We start from the raw sequence: 20,020 nt of genomic DNA on the forward strand, positions 1-20,020 counted from the left end.
GCATAATGAGGACAGAGCATAGTGTGGTTGTGGTACAGTAGAGTCGGGGTATAGTGAGGATGGGGAGGTTACCGGCTTACAGTAATTTTTAGAAATGGAAGTGATAAAATCCCCTTTAAATAAACGATTCGATGCGAATCAGTAATTAGTATTTTCAAACCAGTAGAGATCAAACCAAGCACAGAATGAATCAGCACATGAACAAAATATTTAAGTCAGGAGCAGTTTTTACAAATTAGCATCAAAGTGTTTGTTTAAAAATGATTTCACCACTTTTATTTATAATAAGTTGTTTGTAGTTTTTCTCAATTTTGAATTAAGAAACAAAATGAGTCAAATTGCTAAAGTAAAAACTAAATTGATGTTAAGTAAAATAATGGCCACCATATAATTGTATATTTTTTTACAAATCGTAAGTACATTTCACGTAATGGGATAAATTAATATAAGAAAACCCTAGTTTAAAACAAAAAGGCTTACGCTAATTCAATACTTACACCTGACATTTACAGTATTATTACTCGGACTATTCACGCATAAAATATTTCACACATTCTATATGATCAGGTTTTAGTCACAAGATTTGATATCGGGTAAAGCAATCATTTTTTTGGCAATTTCTATAAGCATACCGAATAATATGGTACAAATTTAAGACAAAACTTGGAAAAAATGTCTATTTTAGTCAGAGTAACACTTTTTGTCAAAATAAAGTGTAATCTAACACCAACTAAACGAAATTATTAATTTAGATTATTTATGATTTTAAGTTTTTTAAACTAACAGTATAATGTAATGGTAACTGATTTACAAAATATCGTTATAATACTGTAAAATGGAATAGGAATACAGTAAATATTTAGGTCATAGTCAAACGCGTGGTTACAATAAAATTCACGATCACCCGTTAGCTTGTACAAGTGTTCACTATCAAAAGAAAATCATTTGCGTCATTTTTTCATATACCGATGCTTGTAAAACCTGAACAACACTCACTATTAAAATACTCTCACCAAATAAAATTTGTTCATTTTTCATTACAATTTAGCCTGTACAACTTAAAGGTTCCTAATCGGACAGTGTTTTTTAGATTAGAAAAGTTCATTATTACATTATGCAGAAAATCGCTATTTTTTTTATAGCTTTCATTATTTTGAAAGTCTCTTTGGGTAATTTTTATTATTTACACTACTTTAGCCTTTGGATGACTATACTAAGTTAACAATGTAGTGTAGTTTTAATTTTAAGCCGTTTGAATTAAACGGCATATTATATTGATTGTTGTTGTTTACATTAAATAGTAAATTATCTATAAAAACTTTCCTTACAAACTTATGCTTATAAGTGTGAATTTCTATTAATACCAGATTTTGTTATTTTATTTTAGTCACACGAGGTCTACCACATCCAGGTAATTAATACTAACAATATTAACGGCACGTTATATCCAGCGACACGGTAGTGGCGCGGAGCTAAGTAAAACAAATAGCGAGAGCTCACCGCCGTGTATACTATACACGAAGCGACGCTTCGGAATGATTTTTTGGGCAAACGGCTGGACAGAAATGAACATACGAGATATCAGTAGATTGGGAAAGTTGTGTAGATTGGATCGAGCAAGTTAACATATTGATTGGTTGAATACTTTTTTAGTTACAAGCAAAATAAAACAACATTTTTGAGGTTTCGAGATACTTGTTTTAGTCAAAAAATTATTATGATGACTGCGCGGTGCCAGGCGTTGTGTGTGACGGTGAGGGGTCGGTTCGGGGGAGTCCTAACATTGTTATGTCTACAGCTACACAGCTACACTTATGCTGTACCTTGTGGTGTGTTGTGTTTGTGTTTAATTTGCTATTGATAAATACTGACGGTCAATACTATATTTTTGTATAATAATATTTTAAAAAACTACCGATATTTCAACAAAAACACTTCATTAACTCAGTGTAAATGGTAGCTAAGTAAAAAGAAGTATTTCAACATAAGCCTTAAAATAAGTGATATAATATAGGCTCTTAGTAAATACCATAATGTAATATATTTATTATACATCGTTGTCAACAAATAAAATCAGTCGACATATCAAACCGCAGTCATGAAATAATCGAGATTTCTTTATTTAATGCATTCAGACTAAATTGTTGTGTTATGTTATCGTTAAGAATAGGAGTGAAGTAGAATAGCAGTGTAGTTACCAAAGCTGGACAAAATATTAATTTATACAAATTATTTATGTTTTAATGAACATATTAATATCCAACATTGTTTTTTATACTTAGGCCCACAAGATGCGCCAAAAATACAAGGTAAATACCAACTATCTATATAAGGCACGTTATAAATTAAACTTAGTTTTGGTTTTAATGTGGAACTGAGGAATAATTGTTTTAAAAATTATGGATTTTAATTAATTTTTCGTAGTAACCGCTGAATCGAATTATTTATACAGGAACTATATAGAGTCTATAACCTGCAAGGTATTTTAATGGGCAAACGATTTAAAAAAGTCACCCCTTCCTCTTCAATACCGAGTAAAATCTCAAACTTTGGTAATTGAAATCATGGCGCTCTAACTCTTTTAAAAAATAGTCAAATTAGTCCATTAAAGATCTGTATATTTCTCTAAACAAATGAAAACAATTTTGCTAAACAAAAAATTAAAAATGTAGTAGGTATTGCTAATACAAAGTTGTATTAAAAAAATGGTATCTATTTTATTTTTTATCAAAATACTGATTTCCACTAATTCCGAGGTCTGTACACTGTAAGAGTATTTTAATATCAGTCATAAAATATAATATTAAATTTCGGAATAACAAAAAAAAAAAAACATTGTTTTAAAGTTATAGTCACTCTGTATATATATATGGGACTTAGGCCAGTTGAATCTTGACAACTTTAATGAAGATTTATACATTTTTTGTGTAAAAGCTTCACCTTAATCTGTAGAAATCGTAAAAAAAATTATTTTTATTTAAAACTATTTAATTATTTTTTTTCTACATAGTACTATGCCAATTTTAAATTAGCAAACATTAATATTTTTATTCGTAGAAATGGTTGTATTAAAAAAAGAAGAATTTGATGTTATGCGCCAAAGGAATGTACAAGGTCAGTCTAGATGATAGTTTTTCGTTACGTCAGTTTTCGTGAAAAGTTTTTCATAACTTTTTTTTCGGTTATGTGTCAGAGCAAAGACACGAAAATGTCAAAATTTTGTCTAAATTTATAACTCTTATGTATCCATAACATATTGAACGGAGGAAAAAATCGGGACAACAGTTTTTTATGGCTTTAAATCTTTACATAAAAACTATTGTATGTCATACATATTTTATACAACGTTTGAAAATATATTTAAAGTAATATGAGTGATATGAGTAATATGTACACTAAATATGGTATGATATGATATGATATGATATGATTCTAATAACCGAGATTGTACACAATCAGAAGCTACACAAAAAAAGACTATAATGCCACCTTACAATTTTATTTATATATTTTTTTTGCATCAGGTATACAAAAGACCGAGGAAAAAAATTATATGAGTATAACACGTATGTACTATATGTAATCTATTTTATATAATAGTTTAACAATAATAGTTATAATGAAGTAAATGTATGGTGTTATTCCTGAATTAGAAAAAGCAGTTTTTTTTAGTGTCTTTAATCTCATTGTCAGCTTCAGTGCACATAATTCATTGTATTTTTAAATTCGTTAATGGATACTTAACATTAATATTTTTAAATGTAATTATAAATCTTTTACTTTTCACCCCAATCAATGCACGTTTTTCATCATTCAGTTGTAACATTTTTAAAAGAATTTTTTCGTTTTAATTTAAAACTCCATTAAAGCCCTTAAAAAACGTATAAAAAAAACATAACACAAATTCTATTATTATTTATCTACATACCATTATGCCAATTTATCGTTAGCAAACATTAATTTGATTTATTAACATTTTTGGATTTAGCGGAGATGCTCCAAAAGGATTCATATGGTCAGTATAAACGTTTATATTATATACTAAAAGATTGTATATTTGTTAAGTGTATTTTTTTCTTCCTTATAGAGTTGTTAGACATGAACTTGATTTTGTTTTGTTTTGTCGGCTATATTCGGTCTTGTCAAACACCCCAAGATGATCAATCTAATAGTTTAATGAAAGCTTTAATACAAATTTATATATTATCTTCTTTTTTTTAGTTTAAAAAAACTGTTGAAAAAGTTGAGTACACTCCCTCGAATGTAAATGGCGTAGTACTTTTCGAAAATTCCATCCCTAAGAGTGGCCTCAAACACGAATTTTGTACTTAAAAAACGAAATACTTTTCGATTCTAACCAAAAAAAAAAACACTTGGTTTGGATACATAAGAGTTTGTTTTATAATTATATAATGCATTAAAAGTGTGTAACCCAAAATGTTGTATATGCCAGACAATGCTTAATACAACAATATGCAATATGATAATATAGACAAATTATTTAATAACATTTTATTGTTTCCTTATACCATAATAAAATAAAATAAAGTTAAATACTTAACTTTGTAAACATTTTCGAATTCAGAATATCTGGCATTATGCGATTCATGTAAATAATTCCACAAATATATTTCTGTCAATTTTAACACAGCTAACTTTATAATTGTTTTTAGTTTGCGCCAAATGTGGAAAATCTTTAGGAAAAGGTATGTTTAATTAAAAATAAAATTTTTAGCTTAATTTTAAATATTTCATAGTGGTTTTTTTTAAATTGATTTAAACTATGTCAACAAATAGATTTGACAAACATGGACTAATTAATATTATAAAATATATAATATTTTAACTCATCTGACGTTTAGTTTAAAAAAAATTTCTAGGGCCTAAGAGGTTATATAATGTTTTTTTGTATTACCTTATTTTTTAATTTGCTTCAGTCCTTTCATTAGGAGAGTTCCCATTGGGCAATAAAATTGATTAACCATAAATATCTAGATAATTTATTTTATTTCGATTAATAGTTAAAAGTTTTGAAATCGAATAACTATGAAACACTTACAATAGATATATAATGTATTTACACATATTTATGATGGAGGGGGGAAGGGCGGTTGAGTAATGCGCGCAGATAAAAACATCTCTACCATTTAAAATTCTTAAGTTCATACGGTTTTAACATATAAGTGATGGGGATCTATTTTTCAAAAATATATTATATTTGTCCCGACTAATAACTATAAAATTAAAAAAAGTCTAATATATTTTAGGTTATTGATTTGCACATAGTTAACCAATCACCCAGTATATATTTTATTGTAATACAATATAGTTGACTTAATGTTTTGTGTACAATATTTCCAACGTTTCAAACATTTTAACTGTTTGACGAAAACCCGTTTTGAGGAATATTTTTTAGGGTGGTTAAAGAAATGATAAATAAGATATGTACGTGGGCTTTAAAGTTAGTAAGTTTTGTCATGTGTGTGTGTGTCGTAATGTGTTTGTGTTATTATGTAGTAATTTCATACTTAATTTGAATTAAATATAATTTACAAATTTCTACACACTTTTAGAATGCATACACCGGTCCAAGCAAACTGCAAATTTGTTGTGCTGCCTGGCGTGTGGCGCGTGTTTTATTTGCGACGAAGGTTGCCATAATAATTTTAGTTAGTAATTTTATCTTAATTTTAGTAGATCTTTTTTTTTAATTAAAAATGTATAAGCAACTAATTTATTTATTCATTGATTCTCTTATATAATCAATAACCATTAGGTCACATTGTTTACCTAACATGAAAGTGAAATAATTTCAGAGCCATATTCGTACAAAGACGATCTTTGTTTTACTGTTGGAGAAGATGATTGTTTGTAACAACGAGGTAATCTAAATTAACTGTTGTTTATATATATTTAATAAATATAATTTATATCACAAAAAGCTTTTATTACTAAATATTATTGTAGTTAATTATTTTTATTTTTATTTATTAGGCAAAAACAAAATTGTCACGGCAAAAAAAAGTTTTTCAAAAAAAATGTAAGCATTTTTTTTTTTTTTTTTAAATAAAACCAATCAACTTGACAAAATGATTATAAAAAAATGTGAAATTTGGAAAAATTCTGTTAAATACTTGTTTTGCTAAACAGCTGTAAATCTTAAGCTTAGTAGTTTTAGTTTTAGTTGGTTAGTGGGTGGGCTCAGGTAGTGCCTATGTACTCAGATCTGCAGGTCCATTGTGCACACCCTCTCATGGAAGTTCAATTTCACGTAGCCCTTACACCTACGTCTTACTTAGTTTAATAACTCTGTGCGTTGAATAAACCAGAGTTTTTTTGTAAATCTCAGTATTTCCTTTGCTCTAATATCTTTGATTTCATCCTTTCCAAAGAAAGGTTTTCCAAAAGCAATTTGCCTTAAAGTAGCTAGGGAGTTACAATGACACAATATATGGTGCGTCGTTTCCTCCTTTTCTCTACATTTTTGTGATTCTGTGATTCTTAATTAATGTAAGGGATGTGCTTCGAGGGATAATTTAAAAGCATAACTGTAATACATATGTATAATTAACTTGTTTTAACAATGGTGATGTTATGAAATTAATTCTATTTGAGCTATGAATGATAATAATGACGTTTTTTAATTACAGAAAGGATCCAAAAGTGTCGTTGTCAAATCCAGTTGCATTACATTCAACACAGATAATTCTTATTAAATTGTTTTAACTTTTACTAAACCAAAATTATATATTTCACTGAATCATAATAAAATTATAATACCTGACCAATATTAAAATATCTTGTTTTTTATTAGTTCTACCTATCAATACATAAATTATATGAATTCACCGATTGAAAAATAATTTGTTATTTAGAATAAACTGATTAATTTTTAAAGGTGCGTTTTTAAATAGCGTGTTTCGACAATGCTATTCTGTGGTGTCCGTGAGGCGACAAATTGATGTCATACATCGGTCATTAATGCACAAAATTGGTAATCTGATTAAATCACAAACTAGTTGATTAACTATCTGATTCAACCTTATAAATTAATTTTACTTGTCAAAAATAATACATAGTGTAGTAACATTTTGTTTAATACAAAAAAATAAGAATTTTTACTTTTGAGATAATATATTGTTACAATGCCAGTTACTTATACTGCATTAACCGATCACTAATTTGCATATTATTGCTATTTTGCAAAAATACTAAGAACATAATAAAGTATGTAAGGAGGCCTACAACACACACTGTGAGAAGAGTCGCAATTAAAATTGTATGCAGATAGATTTCGATGGCGTACCTGCACGGCCCAAGGTCCAGTATTTCAAGCGCGTATCACTAATGGCTAATACGCCCGCATTTTAGAAAGGAAATGTCCAAATTGGTCATCCGATGGGCAGCCGCACCTAGCACCTACTCAAGCCCTTTCTAAGATCAGACATGTGTGGGCCAAATTGTAAAAAATTATGCAAAACCACCTCCAGTTGTCTAGTGGGACCCTATAAGAAGCCGCCCGTTCGCCATTGGAGATCAGATGATTCTAAACGTTCAAGCATACACTTAACTGTCCTCTATCATTGAGCATAACACTCTAATGCAATTGGTGATATTTGGAATATATATTTTGTATACTTAAAGTATTTTTGTATTTTAATAAAAAAACTTTATCCATTTAGTGAGTTAACATAAGTAAAATATAAAAACTGCAACCTTATCTGCACTATATTGTGAATAAACCTCAGAAGACAGCCTGTCCGACGAAAACGCAGCCACGAGAGGCTTAACAATACTATAATTTAAAATATAATTATGTCGGAAAATATTCTAAAAAATATACCCAAGGTGCTACACCAATAATGTTATTATAAATATTTCATTGAAATTTACTTGGATACAATTGCCAAATGCTATATTAAATAGGTATCAAGATACAGTCAACCGCGTTGCTACATGGAAATCCACGATAAGTCGTTAGTTTGTACAAGTGTTTTACCACCAAAAGAAAACCGTTGGCGTCAAACTTCCATGAACCGATGCTTGTAGAAACTGAACAACACTCGCTATTAGGCCAAAACCAATTTGTTAATTGTTCATTTTAATTTTGACTGTACAACTTCAAAGTTCCTTACTGGACAGTGTTTTTTAAATTAGAAAAATTCATTATTACATTATGCAGAAAAACGCTATTCTTTTGGTAACTTTCATTATTTTGGATGTCTCGTTGGGTAATTTCTAGTTTTATATTATTTTCACTACTTGCTTGTAAGTATGAATTTTTAATGATACCCAATTTTGTTATTTTAATTTAGTCACAAGAGGTCTACCATATCCAGGTAAGTAACAACTAACAATATTAACGGCACGTTCTATTATGTATTACTATAATTGCCGTTTACATTTCTTTATTTAATACATTCAGACTAAATTATTGTATAATGTTACCGTTAAGAATAGAAATGAAGTAGATAGTTAATAAGAAATGTAATTATTTTTTTCATATTATTTTTATATGATGTGATATTTCATAATTTTTCTTTGTTTTTTCCCCTCCTAACTTGGTTTCTTGATAGCAGCTTTTGAAACTTAAATAGCAACGCATACATTTAATTAATTTTTTAAACTAAGTGTAATGTACTAAAATTGTAAACTAGATGATAACTAGTTTTAAACGACTATTTTTAAAGTTATAAGAGTTAAAAAGTTTGGATGGAAAGGGAATTGCAGTTGGGAAGTGCACGCAGATAAAAATAACACCACACTCTACCTTTCTTCATGCCCTAAACTTGAAACTTCAATATCTTTAAAAATAATGCGCTATTTTAACAGCGTTTTAGAGAGCCCATACTTTTGGTGCACTCCTGATTAATATTCGATTTTCTGAGTCAATAGTGCTCCGTTTTTTTTTTTAATTTTGTGTGAAAAAATGTAAAAAGTTCGCGTTCGGACCGGTGCCGGTTTAGAGTCGGTCCAATCAAAACTATTTTAAGTAAATAACTTTTATCGTTAATGAAATAAGGCGCACATTTGTTTGTAACATAAGTCGTACACCACAAATCGCTAACGTTCAAGTTGCTGGTGGCCACGTTTGGACCGCAGCCATATTTATTATATAAATTTATTTTAAAAAAACATATCGTGTGCGCAATACCGCTTGTGCCCCTCACCGGGTGTAGGTAAAGATAGTTTGCGGATTTAGAAAATTCTGAGTTTCCCCCCCCCCTGCCCACCCACGAAATCCTCAAATCACTCTAGCGCATTCGATTTCCTAGTTAGTGGACCCGGGCCATCCGCAATCATTTTGGGGTGCATAAGCCGACTACATACTAAAAGTGACCTTTCCCCCCCCCAGATTTTGGGAATTTTGAGTTCGCGTAATTCTGCGGCAAATAATCCTAGAGACACTGATCAAACGGTGATCGTTTAGTTTTAAAAGGCTTTATGGGGTACGCCCACATTTCTAGGGTCTAAATCCCTTCGAAGGGACCCACCACAATTTCGGGGCCTAGACATCCCAAACATGGCATCAGCCTCCGGGCAGTTAATTGCAAAGGGTTCAGCAAATTTGGTAGCCTTAGAGCAAATTTTGCCCTCTTAATCGTGATTAAGGTGTAACATAACGAGACCGTAGCCGATTCAGTGTAATTGTTACATTCCCCGGTAACCCGATGCGATAAACGGATCGAGTGGCTCAATATTAATAGTTAAGTAATCGTGTCTGTCTTCCCACGACTGCTTAAAACGCGACTGGCCATTTAGACTTCTCGAGCTGATAAAGCGAATGAGGACACTCAAGATAACGACGTGCAGTTTAAATATATGGCAGATAATGATGAGGTGGTTCTAATGGACACGGACAGTGAAAATCAGAGGACTAGTCGTTGCATCACAATAATAAGGCACAAAATAGGAGCACTATGAAATAGAAATGGAGCTCTTCTAAAATAGGGACGAAGTCTGTTTCAAAAAAGATGCTTTTGATGGCAATAGGGACAAATCACAACCTGTGACGTTTATCCTCAATTGTTGTGCAAGATCGAACACCACAGAAAAAAATACTAATTTATAGTCGGAGGTGACCATGAAAGCACGTGCACTAAGAATGGAGCTAATCACCGTTTAAAATAGGCAAACTGATCATCAAAGCCGGAGATGCGGACATTGGAAACGTGCTTAAGCATATCACCAATTTGGACAGGAAGCTGCTCGTCGATCAAGAACCCAGATGACCCAAGGGTCATCTTTGGTGTTGAAGTAGCCGTATTTCAGAGGCTGCGCAAAACAAAGTGCTTGAATTATCGGACACTTTCTACAAGCTCATTAAACGCAAAATTACTCTAAGAGACTGTCAATTTTTTCTAAATATTATTCTAACAATTTAAAGTTAGCAAACATTAATTTGATTTGTATCATTTTTAGGATCAAATGAGGATAATTTGACAGCGCCGGAAAGCTCACAAAGTCAGTATACAATATAGAATTAGTAATAGCCCTCTACATATATATTAGGGAGATAAGGAAAAACCTCGATTTTTTATTTTCTTAATTATTTCAAGAGGTAATTCGTTTCAGTTTTAAATGAAGAGTTTTTTCCCAATTCACACATAATTTTGTAATGAATATGAATTTATATTGATACTCAATTATGTTATTTATATTTAGACCCACAAGCTGTGCCAATAATACAAGGTTAGTAACAACTATCTATAAATTTTGTATATTTATGTAATAGCTTCACCAAAATCTTAAGAAATCGCAAAAAACATGATTTCTATTTAAATCTATTTAATAATAATTTTTCTACATACTTTTATGCCAATTTAAATTTAGCAACATTAATATTTTTATTTGTAGAAATGGATGTATTAAATACAGAACAATTGCATATTGCGCGCCAAAGGAATGTACAAGGTCAGTTTAGATAATAAAGTAGTTAATAGTTATCTATAGTAGACTTTAATTAGTATCAAATGCTTTAAAAATTGTTATTTATTACATACCTTTATATCAGTTCTTGTTGATATCATTCTCCTTACATTTATTGTTTTCCCCGTGTTTTTCGTCAAAATATTTTCTAAAACTTAGAAGTTCACACCACCGGCAAACAAAGCAAAGGTGCTAATATTATTTGTAAATAGATAAATCTTCTTGAAATATTATAACAGCTTTGCAGTTTAGATCGGGCTATAAATAAAATAGTAAAAAAATTATATATTAATTTATTTTTCAATTATAATCACATCTTGATTCCTATAAAATCGTGTAAAAAAGTAAAACCTATAAACATTTTATTATTTCACAAACCTTTTTGTTTTTTGAAAGTAAGCAAACAGTTATTTTATTTGTAAAATTTTTTGGTTTATAGGTGGAGTTGTTTCGACAGAGCCGGAAAGCTCACAAAGTCAGTATACAATATAGAATTAGTAATAGCCCCCTACTAGGGAGATAAAGAAAAACCGGAGTATAATATTTTTATTTTTAAATTATATCTAGAGGTGTTTCGTTTCAGTTTTAAATGAAATGTTTACATTTACAAGTTTTTCCTAACAAAATCTATATTTATATAATTATTTGATTTAGGTAATGATGCTACGGCAAGCTCAAAAGGTCAGTGTAGAATAAAAATTTGTTATAGCCTATTTTTCATATAATAAACCATTTAACATCTCATAGGGTTTAAAAATAAATTAAATTTATTTTAGCGTGTTTAAAAGTTTCAACTTTTATTGGCTATAACTTTGGGAAAAGTTTTGAATCAAGTTGTAGAACCAAAATGTATAGGAAATTTTCATTTGTTATTCTCCTAGGCATGCCTTTAAGTAAAAAATTTTAATTTTAGCCATGCCCCTCACCCACGAGGAATAATAGTTTTTTTTGTGTTTCTTAGCTGTACTTTTAAGAAATTTTAGTTTAAAAAATTGTCTTAAATTAAAACTGTTATGTATCCCTAACATATTGAACAAAAAATCAGGACTACAGTTTTTTTATGGCTTAAATTCTTCAAATAAATACTATTGAATACGTTATATTTTAAACAACGTATGAAAATATATTTAGTGTAACATGAGTGATATGAGTAATATGTAAACTAAATATGATATGATATGATACTAATAATCGAGGTGGTACACAATCAGAAGTTACACAAAAAAGACTATAATGCCACCTTACAATTTTATTTATTTATTTTGCATCAGGTATACAAAAGACCGTGGAAAAAAATTGTATGAATATAACACGTATGTACAATATGTAATCTATTTTATATAATAGTTTAACAATAATAGTTATAATGAAGTAATTGTATGGTGTTATTCCTGAATTAGAAAAAACAGTTTTCTTTGGTGTCTTTAATCTCATTGACAGCTTCAGTGCACATAATTCATTATATTTTTTAATTCGTTAATGGATACTTAACATTAATATTTTTAAATGTAAATAATATACATCTTTTACTTTTCACCCATATAAATGCACGTTTTTCATCATTCTGTTGTTATATTATTCTAAAAGAATTTTTTCGTTTTAATTTAAAACTCCATTAAAGCCCTTAAAAAACGTATAAAAAAATAACACATTCTATTATTATTTCCTACATACCATTATGTCAACTTATCGTTAGCAAAAATTAATTTTATTTATTAACATTTTTGGTTTTAGCGGAGATGCTTCAAAAGGATTCAAATGGTTAGTATAAACGTTCATATATACCAATAGATTTTATACCTGTTAAGTCTATTTTTGTCTTCCTTATATCGGCATGAATTTGATTTTGTTTTGTTTTATCGATTATATTCGGTCTTGTCAAACATTCCAAAAGGATCAGTCTAATAGTTTAATGAAAGCTTTAATACATATTTATATATTATCTTAATTTTTTAATTTAAAAAAAAATGTTGAAAATGTTTGATATACCATAGCCAGTTTTAAATAGTTACCTCATAATGGGTAATGTTTTATCATGAACCATTCAATATCTCATAACTCATAAGTGTTACGAGAGTAACAAAAAAAAAAAAAAAAAACGTACCTTTATTAATCTTAAAATAATTTATTTTAAATAGTACGACATCACAAGTTCATACACATGTTGTCAAAAGACTGACGATGCTCTGATGTGTTAGGGTCGCGGTCGGCTAGCCTTCCGGTCTTACTTAACCATAAAATAAAACAATAGCACATTCTTTAGGCCGGCCACGTCTAACACACAATATTTGATGCTTTGTTTTCACAATAACTGCTGAATACTATTGCGAATACTTATTCTAACTAAAACTAAATATATCAGGGGTTCATAACATAAGCTTGAAAAATAAATTTAATTATTTGTTTTATATTGTTGTTATACAATGTTACCTCAATTTTTCACAATTTTTTTGTTTTACCCCCCTCTTATCTTAGTTTTTTTGATAGAAACTTTTGAAACTTAAATGGTAACGTATATATTTTATTAACTTAATGACTATTCAATAATATATGAAAAATACTTGTAGTTGAAATAATAGAATCCGTAAAATTGTTCTCTCAACATTTTGTGACGATTATTTTATCAATTAACATGCTACCGAAGTTTTCGTTGAAAATAATAAAAAATTAATAAAATATAAGAATGTAATGGACTGTAATTTTATTTTTTTTTTTTAAACTTAAAAAATTATGCTTTAAATTTTAAAAAAATGTTATTTAATTCTGTAAACGTTTGTGAGTTAGGATTTTTTGGCATTAGGCGTTTCATGTAAAGAATTCGAGAAATCTAGAAAAAGCTATCTAGTGTTTCGTTAGCACTGAAGATGACAACATTGTGCCCGAAATACAGCGTATACACGGAGAGTATATCATTTTTATGGTTAAGGGTTCTTAGTATTATTTTAAGTCAAGAAATATACTTCTATCAAACATAAACTAATATTATAAAATCTATGATGACTTTGATACACCTAACATGATTTGTAACTGTTTTTAGATTCTGTCACTTGTGTGAAATCTACAATACAAGGTATGTTTTTTATCACCTTTTACTTTGTTTCAGTTCGTTTAAAAGTAAAGTTCTTAATGTGAAGATTTATATATTTGTTAAATAATGTTTATGCATTGATCAAGTTAATTGTATTTACCGACCGCATTTCTTTTTTAACAACATTTTTAAAGAATCTTTCATAAAATGCATTACAGTGTGTAACACAAAATGTTGTAGATGCCAGACAATGTTTAGTACAAAAATATGCAATAGTATAGATCAAATATTTAAAAACATTTTATGATTTTCTTATATTATAATAAAATAAAATGGTTAAAAATAAGTTACGACATAACTGGTAAATATGAAAAAAGTTATTTGTTATTTAACGACAATACATTGAAAACAATATTAATCTAGAATCGTTAAAATTACTTTTTATGAAAATCATAGTACCCATAAAAAGTTAAAAACTTAACTTTGTAAACATTGGCGAGTTCAACATTTCTGGCATTATACGATTCGTGTAAATAATTTCATAAATATATTTCAATCATTTTTAACACAGCTAAATTACTTAATAATTGTTTTTAGTTTGTGCAAAATGTGGAAGAGCTTTAGGAAAAGGTATGATTAATTTTAAAAAAATGTTTAGCTCAACTTTAAATGTTTCCCAGTGATTTTTTTGCAATTGATTAAAAGGTATAAATTATGTCAGCAAATAGATTCGAAAAACATTGATTATATAATACAATAAAATACATTATATTTCAACTCATCTGACGAAATGATTTCTATGGCCTAGGAGGTCATACGTTTTTACATTACCTTTTTTGTTCATATTTTTCTGTTTTTTAATTAGGATAGTTCCTAGTGGGCAGCAAATTTGATTAACCGAAAATATCTTAATAATTGATTTTTATTCGCCTAATATATCAAAGTTTAGTTTTCAAATCGAGTTTTTAAAAAAAATAGAATCAGTAAAAAATATACAATAAGTATTTGTGATAAAACAATATACACGTAACTTATGGACCATCCAGTGGCGGAACTCCTATTCACATTAACCTTAAATTAAATTACAATTATATTTATATTACACTTTGGGAAAATTTCTAATCTACAATATTTAATGTATTCATATTATATATATATATATATATATTATATTATATTGTATTACAATATAGTTAGACTTAATATTTTTGTAAAATATTTCCAATGTTAACATTTTAACAGTTGCCAAAAGCCCGTTTTGAGAAATATTTTTTAGGCTGGTTTCACGTGAAGTAATTATTAATAAGATACGTTCGTACGCTTTAAAGTTAATAAGTTGTGCCATGACGTGTGCACTGTAAACTGTTTGTATTATTATGTGGTTATTTCATATTTAAATTAAATTAAATATAATTTACAAATTTCAATACCCTTTTTAGAGTGCATACATCGGTCTAAACAAGCCGCAAATTTGTTGCAAATGTACTGTGCCGTGTGTTGCTTGGGTTTTGTCTGCAAATTTTGCGAAAGTTATCACGGTAAGTAATTTTATCCTAATTTTAGTAGATCTTTTTTTTAATTAAAAATGTATAAGTAACTAATTTATTGATACATTGATTTGCTTAAATTATCAATAACCAATAGGTCAGTTTGTGTACCTAACATAAAAATAAAATAATTTCAGGGCCAGTATCGTACAAAGACTTTCTCTGTTTTAAACCTGAAGAAGGTGATTGTTTGTAACAACGAGGTAATCTATCCTGACATTAATTATATATAATTAATAAATACAATGTATATCATTAAATGCTTGTATTACTGAATACTATTGGTGTTCATATCCAGTTTGTTTTTCTGAAAAGACAAATCAAAACTGTCAATGCTTAACAAAGTTTTTTATCAATAATAAAGGCAATGTTTTTTTTTTATTAAAGAAAACAAACCAACTCGGCAAAATGATTATAAAAAATATATAATATATAATAAGAGAGATAATGTAAATTTCATGATAAATATAACGGTTTTTGTTCATTATTAACAATATATGGTTTCCTTTGATTTTATTGAAAACCCCAAACCATATCATAAATGATCACACAAAATCAAGTACTTGATAATTTCCTAAAAAAGGTTTTTTTGTTAAATTCTGTTAAATACTAGTTTAGCTAAACAGCTGTATAAAAATCTTAAGCATAGTAACATATCAAAAGTATAATTTATATGGATTAGCAAAACCAAAGTTGGTGTATTGGTAGTCTCGAGAAATATTTTAAAAGCATAATAGTAAAATATATATATATAAGGAATTAACTTGTTTTAACAATGATGATATTATGTAATAAGATCTATTTGAGCTATGAATGATAATAATGTCGTTTTTTAATTACAGAAAGGATCCAAAAATGTCGTTGAAAAATCCAGTTGCATTACATTCAACACAGAATAATTCTACTAGTTATTAAATTGTTTTAACTTTTACTAAACCAAAATTATATATTTCACTGAATCATAATGAAATTATAATACTTGACCAATATTAACATATCTGGTTTTTTATTAGTTCTACTTATCAATACATAAATTATATAAATTCACCTATTGAAAATAATTTGTTATTTAGAATAAACTGATTAATTTTTGTAGGTGCGTTTTTAAATAGCGTGTTTCGACAATGATATAACATCATAATATTATTGTTATATTATTGCCATGTGGTTTGAAGGGTTGACTTTCTGTGGTGTCCGTGAGGCGACAAATGGATGTCATACATCGGTCATTAATGCACAAAATTGGTAATCTGATTAAATCACAAACTAGTTGATTAGCTATCTGATTCAATCTTATAAATTAATTTTACTTGTCAAAAATAATACATAGTGTAGTAATATTTTGTTTAATACAAAAAAATAAGAATTTTTACTTTTGAGATAATATATTGTTACAATGCCAGTTACTTATACTGCATTAACCGATCACTAATTTGCATATTATTGCTATTTTGCAAAAATACTAAGAACATAATAAAGTATGTAAGGAGGCCTACAACACACACTGTGAGAAGAGTCGCAATTAAAATTGTATGCAGATAGATTTCGATGGCGCACCTGCACGGCCCAAGGTCCAGTATTTCAAGCGCGTATCACTAATGGCTAATACGACCGCATTTTAGAAAGGAAATGTCTAAATTGGTCATCCGATGGGCAGCCGCACCTAGCACCAACTCAAGCCCTTTCATGTGGGGCCAAATTGTAAAAAATTATGCAAAACCACCTCCAGTTTTTTAGCGGGACCCCATTAAAAGCCGCCCGCTTGCCATTAGATATCAGATGCTTCCGGATGTTCAAGCAAACACTTAACTGTCCTATTATTGAGTATAACATCTTATGCAATTGGTGATGGTTGGAATATATTTCTATACTTAAAGTATTTTTGTCTTTTAATAAAAACACCTTAACCATTGACTGAGTTAACATAAATAAAGAAGACCAACTATCCAACGAAGACGCAGCCACGAGAAAATTAACAAAATTATAATTTAAAAAATAAAACAATTTCTGAAAATTTGGCTTCAAAAAATACCTAAGGTGCAACACAAAATGATGATATTATAAATATTTTTATTGAAATTTACTTGGCTACAATTGCAAAATGCAAAATTTAATACGAATACAGATAGTATCATAGTCAACCGCATAGCTACAATAAAATCCACGATCACCCGTTAGTTTGTACAAGTGTTTTACCACCAAAAGATAACCGTTTGCGTCATTCTTTCATGTACCGATGCTTGTTAAGACTAAACACTATTAAGCCAAAACCAATTTGTTAATTGTTCATTTTAATTTTGACTGTACAGCTTCAAAGTTCCTTACTGGACAGTGTTTTTTTAATTAAAAAGTTCACTATTACATTATGCAGAAAAACGCTATTCTTTTTGTAACGTTCATTATTTTGGAGGCCTCGTTGGGTAATTTCTATTTTTATATTACTTTCAGTACTTGCTTGTAAGTATGAATTTTTAATAATACCCAATTTTGTTATTTTAATTTAGTCACAAGAGGTCTACCACATCCAGGTAAGTAACATCTAACAATATTAACAGCACGTTTTATTATGTATTACTATAATTGCCGTGTACATTTCTTTATTTAATACATTCAGACTAAATTATTGTATAATGTTACCGTTAAAAATAGAAATGAAGTAGATAGTTAATAAGAAATGTAATTATTTTTTTCATATTGTTTTTATACGATGTGATCTCGATTTTTCATAATTTTTCTTTGTTTTTATTCCCCTACTTACTTGGTTTCTTGATAGCAGCTTTTGAAACTTAAATAGCAACGCATACATTTAATTAACTTTTTAAACTTAGTGTAATGTACTAAAATTATTAACTAAATGATAATTAGTTTTAAACGACTATTTTTAAAGTTATAAGAGTTAAAAAGTTTGGATGGAAAAGGAATTGCGGTCGGGAAGTGCACGCAGATAAAAATAATACCACACTCTACCTTTCTTCATGCCCTAAACTTAAAACTTCAATATCTTTAAAAATAATGCGCTATTTTAACAGCTATTTAGAGAGCACATAATTTTAGTGCACACCTGATTAATATTCGATTATCTGAGTCACTAGGGTTCCTTTTTTTGTTTAAATTTTGTGTGAAAAGTTGTAAAAAGTTTACTTAAAACTATTTAAGGTTACTAACTTTTAGTCGTCTATGAGATTAGGCGCACATTTGTTAGTAACATAAGTCGTACTCATCAAACGGCGAACGTTCAATTTGCTTTTGGCCACGTTTAGGCAGCAGCCATATTTATTATTTAAATTTATGTAATAAAACATATTGGGTGCACATTACCGGTTGTACACCGGGTGTAGGTAAAGATAGTTTGTGGATTTAGGAAATTCTGAGTTTACCCCCCCCCCCCACGGAATCCTCAAATCACCGTAGCAAGTTCGATTTACTAGTTAGTGGACACGGGCCATCAGCAATTACTTTGGGGTGCAAAGGTCGAATTCATACTGAAGGTGACCCCCAAGATTTTGGGAATTTTGAGTTCCTGTAATTTTGCTGCAAATAATCCTAGAGACATCGATCAAACGGGGATCGTTTAGTTTTAATAGGCTTTATCGAGTATGCCTACATTTCTAGAGTCTAAATCCCATCGAAGGGATCCTCCCCAATTTCGGGACCTATACGTCCTAAACATGGCATCAGATTTCGGGCAGTTAATTGCGAAGGATTACTAAACTTGGTAGCCTTTGAGTAATTTTTATACTCGTAATCACGACTGGCCATTTAGACTTCTCGAGCTGATAAAGCGAATGAGGACACTCAAGATATCGACGTGCAGTTTAACGATATGGCAGATAAAGATGAGGTGGTTCTATTATACGCAAACAGTGAAAATCAGAGGACTAATCGTCGCATAACAAAAAGGAACAATAATAAAGCACATATAGGAGCACTACGAAATAAAAATGGAGCTCTTCTAAAATGGAGGTGAGGTCTGTTACAAGAAACAAGTCTAAGTCATTGTTCCGGTAATGGCCACAAACATGTCAACTGCTTTAAAAAGGAACAGGCACCAAAGTATACCAATTGTTAGGGGGTTAAAGTACTTTAAATCCTATAAAAGATAATTCATAATAAACCTATTTTATTTTTATTTTTCTAAATATTATTCTAACAATTTAAAGTTAGCAAACATTAAATTGATTTTTATCATTTTTAGGATCAAATGAGGATAATTTGACAGCGCCGGAAAGCTCACAAAGTCAGTACACATTATAGAATTAGTAATAGCCCTCTACATTATATTAGGGGGATAAGGAAAAACCTGGATTTTTTATTTTTTTTATTATTTCTCGAGGTAATTCGTTTCAGTTTTAAATGAAAAGTTTTTTTCCCAATTCACACATAATTTAGTAATGAATATGAATTTATATTGATACTCAATTATGTTATTTATATTTAGACCCACAAGCTGTGCCAATAACACAAGGTTAGTAACAACTATCTATAAAAGGCACTTTATCTATTTTATCTTTTATCA

At 29.1% G+C, this 20,020-nt stretch overlaps 2 protein-coding genes across 38 annotated transcripts in view; both read left to right on the plus strand.

Moving 5' to 3' along the window:
- The first annotated feature begins 961 nt into the window (after window positions 1-961).
- Window positions 962-16,356, plus strand: LOC126843364 (uncharacterized). Of its 3 annotated transcripts, none has more exons than XM_050580862.1 (11): window positions 966-1,169; window positions 1,388-1,411; window positions 2,283-2,309; window positions 3,058-3,114; window positions 3,525-3,566; window positions 3,989-4,015; window positions 4,674-4,706; window positions 5,574-5,669; window positions 5,817-5,882; window positions 5,995-6,040; window positions 16,347-16,356. In XM_050580862.1, exons 1-9 carry the CDS (start codon window positions 1,115-1,117, stop codon window positions 5,873-5,875), a joined length of 420 nt encoding a protein of 139 aa, XP_050436819.1. In that variant the 5' UTR covers window positions 966-1,114; the 3' UTR covers window positions 5,876-5,882; window positions 5,995-6,040; window positions 16,347-16,356. The 3 variants fall into 3 exon arrangements, with proteins under 3 accessions (XP_050436820.1, XP_050436819.1, XP_050436818.1); XM_050580861.1 differs by lacking the exon at window positions 16,347-16,356 and adding an exon at window positions 6,651-6,779 and having other exon boundaries at window positions 967-1,169; XM_050580863.1 differs by lacking the exons at window positions 5,574-5,669; window positions 16,347-16,356 and adding an exon at window positions 6,651-6,779 and having other exon boundaries at window positions 962-1,169.
- The window catches only part of LOC126843359 (uncharacterized), a 99,957-nt gene continuing 88,008 nt past the window's right edge, over window positions 8,072-20,020 (plus strand). For 5 of the 35 annotated variants that reach the window (XM_050580837.1, XM_050580836.1, XM_050580853.1 and 2 more), the window contains exons 1-4: window positions 17,727-17,924; window positions 18,009-18,032; window positions 19,700-19,741; window positions 19,943-19,969. In XM_050580837.1, coding sequence (XP_050436794.1) covers window positions 17,870-17,924; window positions 18,009-18,032; window positions 19,700-19,741; window positions 19,943-19,969 — 148 coding nt within the window. In that variant the 5' untranslated portion in view covers window positions 17,727-17,869. Of the gene's footprint in view, window positions 8,232-8,315; window positions 8,340-10,422; window positions 10,465-10,665; window positions 10,693-10,857; window positions 10,915-11,583; window positions 11,611-17,702; window positions 17,925-18,008; window positions 18,033-19,699; window positions 19,742-19,942; window positions 19,970-20,020 lie in introns of those variants that run through there. The other 30 variants (XM_050580821.1, XM_050580823.1, XM_050580822.1 and 27 more) reach the window with 15 other exon arrangements.

Source organism: Adelges cooleyi, unplaced genomic scaffold (assembly GCF_023614345.1).
Source record: "Adelges cooleyi isolate 19-005CV unplaced genomic scaffold, UGA_ACOO_1.1 ACOO_flye_CR_arks_rails_tigmint_CR_PRNA_574, whole genome shotgun sequence".
NCBI lineage: Eukaryota > Metazoa > Arthropoda > Insecta > Hemiptera > Adelgidae > Adelges > Adelges cooleyi.

Coding starts and splice junctions, on each gene's coding strand:
- LOC126843364 (XM_050580862.1), top strand. CDS start 1,115: ATGCAGAAAATCGCTATTTTTTTTATAGCTTTCATTATTTTGAAAGTC. Junction 1,170..1,387: donor TATTTTGAAAGTCTCTTTGG/GTAATTTTTATT, acceptor ATTTTATTTTAG/TCACACGAGGTCTACCACAT. Junction 1,412..2,282: donor ACGAGGTCTACCACATCCAG/GTAATTAATACT, acceptor TTTTATACTTAG/GCCCACAAGATGCGCCAAAA.